The sequence below is a fragment of the Hemibagrus wyckioides genome, linkage group LG04 (genome assembly GCF_019097595.1).
Source record: "Hemibagrus wyckioides isolate EC202008001 linkage group LG04, SWU_Hwy_1.0, whole genome shotgun sequence".
Taxonomy (NCBI): Eukaryota; Metazoa; Chordata; class Actinopteri; order Siluriformes; family Bagridae; genus Hemibagrus; species Hemibagrus wyckioides.
The window spans coordinates 30,493,699-30,498,698 of record NC_080713.1 but is presented as its reverse complement, the minus strand read 5'-3'; the positions used below and the strand labels follow the sequence as shown (position 1 = coordinate 30,498,698).

The 5,000-nt window shown below is 43.3% G+C and overlaps 1 protein-coding gene across 1 annotated transcript in view; it reads left to right on the top strand.

Annotated features, from left to right (window-relative positions):
• tnfaip8l3 (tumor necrosis factor, alpha-induced protein 8-like 3) overlaps positions 1-5,000 on the top strand; it is a 49,067-nt gene that overhangs the window by 43,567 nt on the left and 500 nt on the right. The window contains exon 2 of the mRNA XM_058387368.1: positions 3,412-5,000. This exon is cut by the window's right edge and continues 500 nt beyond it. Within this exon, the coding sequence (XP_058243351.1) occupies positions 3,412-3,974 (563 nt within the window). The 3' untranslated portion in view covers positions 3,975-5,000. The remainder of the gene's footprint in view (positions 1-3,411) is intronic.

Genomic DNA, 5,000 nt, shown 5'->3' with positions numbered 1-5,000 from the left:
GAAACATTAGACTTTACACAAGTTTAAATAATTCTATTACATAATTATATTATACACTGAAACCTTGACTTACGAGTGACTCAACTCACGAGTTTTCCGAGATACGAGCCGTCGCTCGGTCGATTTTTTGCTTTAAGATACGAGCCGAGATCTGAGTTACGAGCGAGCGAGCTTACTCCACCCACCACTCGGTCACCCAGCGAGCGGTCAGTTCACGTGGTTATCTCTCCAGGTCGTGCCTTGGCGCTGTGTAACCACACTTCATCACTCATTTTCCAAACATTTTGAAAGGGAGGAAGAAACAAACCTCCTTGGAAAGGTTTTTATTGAAACACCCTGCAAGGGAAAGTGAGGAAAGTGTGGAGAAAAAGGCAAAAGTCAGTGAAGAAGACTTCAGAAGTCAGTGAAGAAGAGTGAAGAAGACAGTGAAGAAGACTTCAGAAGACAGTGAAGAAGACTTCAGAAGACAGTGAAGAAGAGTGAAGAAGAGTGAAGAAGACAGTGAAGAAGACTTCAGAAGACAGTGAAGAAGACTTCAGAAGACAGTGAAGAAGACTTCAGAAGACAGTGAAGAAGACAGTGAAGAAGACTTCAGAAGACAGTGAAGAAGACAGTGAAGAAGACTTCAGAAGACAGTGAAGAAGAGTGAAGAAAAGTCCGTGAAGAAGTCAGTGAAGTGAATTTTTTTTTAAAGTAGCAATTAAGTTTAGCGATAAAGTGTAGCATAGTGAGTTACATTTAGCAATAAATTGTAGCATTAAGTGTGTAACAAAATGAAAAACTCCGCCCCCCTCCTCCGCCAATCTCCTCCCCCTCCACTAGCATCTTTGTCTGATCTTCAACGTAAATACACTTAATAATAGCAGTTTATTTCTTTACATTCTCTTTTATTATGTATTATTATTGTTTTATACATTATTTGTTATTTATAAAGTACATTTTTCTTATTTAAAAACACGTAATAAAAAAGATTGGTGTGGTTTTTGGGGGCTGGAACGGATTAATAGCATTTCAATTCATTTTAATGGAGAAATTTGATTTGATATACGAGCAAATTGAGTTATGAGCTCAGACACAGAACCAATTAAACTCGTAAGTCAAGGTATTACTGTAGTTATATACTGTCTATTACGTATTAATAACTGTATTATAAACTGTGTTTTTCTGTTAGAGTTATAATTGATCTGACAGACTATACAGTCGTTATACAGGTTTATTTTGTGAGCTAAAGTATTGGCACCCCAGTCTTTAAATTCTGCTTCTAATATATCTCTCTCACACACACACACACACACACACACACACACACACACACACACACACAGATTTTCACACTGTTAGTCCTATTATTATCTCTTTTCACAGATTTTTGTGTCAATAGCCAGGCTGTCTCTCTCTCTCCCTCCCTCTCTCCCTCCCTATTCCTCTCTTTCTCTCTCTCTGACTGTCTCTCTCTCGCTCCCTCTCTCTCACTCTCTGTCTCTCCCTCTCTCACTTTCTGTCTCTGTCTCTCTCTCACACACACACACACACACACACACACACAGTCATGAAAAGGATGTGTGTCCCTCAAGCACCCAACTCACTGATATCGTTATGAGCCGTGAAACAAAGAGCAGCTTCAGATCAAACACACACACACACACTCTGAAACATGGCCACACAAACACTGTGTTCTCGCTCCAACGGAATACAAATCAGATGCAAAACAAGTCTTTTTTCTGGCAACATTTCCCTAAACTGCCATCTGATTCCACAAACCCCCCCCCCCATCCTCCCACCATCCACACACACACACACACACACGCACACACACACACAGTCTTGAATAACACCACACTGTCTCACGTATACATGAACTTTAAAAGTGGGCGGGGCTAATCATGGGTGTGACTGTGTGTGAAAAACTGGCATTTAATTTTCTCTTGAACTTTTACTAAGATCTGCATTAAGTTTTTTTAGTTATTTATCATTATGAGCAAAGTGTGTGTGTGTGTGTGTGTGTGTGTGCAAGAGAGAGAAAGACAGAGAGAGAGAGAATGTTTCAGTGTGTGTGTGTGTGTGTGTGTGTGTGTGTGTGTGTGTGTGTATTTTTAGTATATTGATAAACAAAACCCATTGATATTAATGCACATTTTTTTTTACAAGTAAAAGCTGAATTTTATGGCTGAATCTGGACCAGGACACACACACACACACACTCTCTATATATGTATATATTTTACACACACACACACACACACACACACACGCACAAACCTTTTGTGTGTAAAATAAAACTGAACCCTGTGGTTAGACTGTTATATAAACGGCTCCGTCCTAATAACATTAACACGCTCCTTCCTCATGCGGCCTCCTTCTTTTATATTGTTATTAAATCGATTCCGTGGAAAATTCGAATGACTCAGTGAGATATCCGCTCACTCCCTCACACACACACACACACACACACACAGAGCCATGAAGGGAAAAAGTGCCTCATCATTCATGGAGGGAGAATTCAATCATCTGAAGTGCACCGTCTCAAACGCATACTTGGACTGAGTGAGAGTGTGAGGCTGGAAATCATCAAACAGACACACAGTAAATATCTGAAACACACACACACACACACACACACACACTGCTCCATCCTGATAGATGTGTGGTGTTTAATAGAGAAGTGAAGCGATAAAATAAACACTTCATCTTTATTATTATTACATTCCTCCTCATAACACACCGGATTCCAGCCCAGCCCTGAGGCTGAGCTCTGCTCTCTGATTGGTCAGAAAATTCATTAACATTTAACACTAACAGAGACACGACTCATCCACCGGGACTTATGATGTGTGGTGTGCTTCTGTGCTGCTGTATGACCTATAAATGTGGACAAAAAGAACAAAAAATAAAATCCTGGAGCAGTTTTTTTTCCTGCTCCATCGGGAGGTGAAGAACAGAAGAACGCAGTTAAATAAAATCAGTAAAAAAAATGCGATATTAATCTGTTCTTTCTGTCCAACGCCTCCTCCCTTTCATCCTCTTTGTCTTCCTGAACATCTTCATTTTATTCACGTCGATTCGAGCCGAATGAACCTGTCAGCCGACTCTGAGGTAAAAAGACGCTGAACTTCAGAAGGTGACAGCGAGACTCGGTTCTTCTCCAGTTCTCTCCCACTCGCTCTTTCTCTCACGTCTCGCTGCAGTGCTGCTGCACTTCCTCCTTCCATTTCATGCTTCTGATTGGATGACGTTCAGAATAAAACCTTTTTTTGGTAAAAACTGTAATTATACTAAAAGCTCTTGAGGAGCCTGTGTTCCAAGCGATCAACTCATTTATTTATAGTTTTCTTTTTCCCACTTTCTTGTTCTTTTTATCGCTTTATGCTTCTTTCAGGTTGTGGTTCTAATTTCCGTCTGCTCTTCCTCCAGGGCCCGAGATCTTCAACTCGAAGAACCTGGCTCTGCAGGCACAGAAAAAGATCCTGAGCAAGATGGCGACGATGGCGGTGGCCAACCTGCTGACGGATGACACGAGCAGCTCCATCCTGGATGAGCTGTACAAGGCGAGCCGCGAGTTCACCAAGAGCAAGAAGGAGGCACACCGCATCATCCGGGATGTCATCAAGATCGCGCTGAAGCTGGGCGTGCTCTACCGCAATCGCCGATTCAGCCCCGATGAGCTTGAGGCAGTCGAGCGCTTCCGCAAGAAGCTGAACCAGGCGGCCATGACGGCCGTCAGCTTCCACGAGGTGGAGTTCACCTTTGACTGCGGCATCCTGTCTCAGCTGCTCCTGGAGTGCAGGGATCTGCTCCACGAGATTGTGGAGAACCACCTGACCTCGCGCTCGCACGCACGCATCGACCGCGTCTTCAACCACTTCTCCGACGTCCACTTCCTGGCCGAGCTCTACGGCGCCGGGGATGAGTACAGACTCTACCTGAGCAAAATCTGTGATGGGATAAACAAACTTCTGGATGAAGGGATACTTTAGCAACTTCCTGCCTTTCTACTTGCTTCTGCTCTTTCTCCTGCTCTCTGCTCCTGTTTCTACCAGACTGTCCATCAGTCTCCTGTTTCTCTTATATCTCGCTGTTCACTTCACCAACACCGATTCTTCATGACCGTGATTCAGACAGACTCCGCCCTTGCACCTAACCGATGGCCGAAATCAACCACATGGCCACTGCTACACACGGGTCACGGCACCATCGTACCATTCTGAAATAAATGAAGCCGTGTGGATTGTGTTAGCTGCTGTTAACAAATCTACGCCTCAGGAGAAACATTTTGGTAGCTAAGAGTCCAGAGTGTCGTGATGACCCCAAAGTTGATTCGTTTCCTAAAACAGCATGCCCTCTAAGTGTTTATTTCTCTCAGCGATCTTCAATCATTTTATTTATTAAACAATGTCCATGAAACCAGTCAGATCCTGTTCTCCCTTACACGATCTAGCGGCTCTAAAGAGTCATTCCTTCACCTCTTTATTCTCTCTCTATTCACGTTAATCAGACAAAAATGTAAAAAAAAAAAGAAAACGTAACCTGCCGACTGTTAGACAGCGCTGACACTGGAGACTCCTGCATGTCGATCATTAGACACACTTTCGATCTGATTATCAAGTGGACACGTCTCTGTGAATGAGCTGTTGCTATAGAAACCATGACGTGTCAGTGCAAGTGTGTTAACAGAGACCTAGCGCTGCTGTCAGAATAGATGCTGTTTTAGGAAACTAATCAACATTTTCTGACCAATCAGAGCGCAGAACTCAGAGCAGTTAAACGTATGACAGTAGAGTCTGCAGTGCTGTGAGTCTGATGAGGGAGTTAAAGTAGCACTTCCTCTTCCTCCATTCTCTTTTGATGTTTTCCTCCATCTCATGCCATCTCTCCTCTCATCCATTCTTCTTCTCTTCCTCTTTTCCTCCACTTCTGTAAGGACGTCTCACTTCCTGGAACTGAGCGACAGCATGAACAATCGCCTGGAAGACGGCGTGCTTTAGCCGCTTTCTCATCTCTCC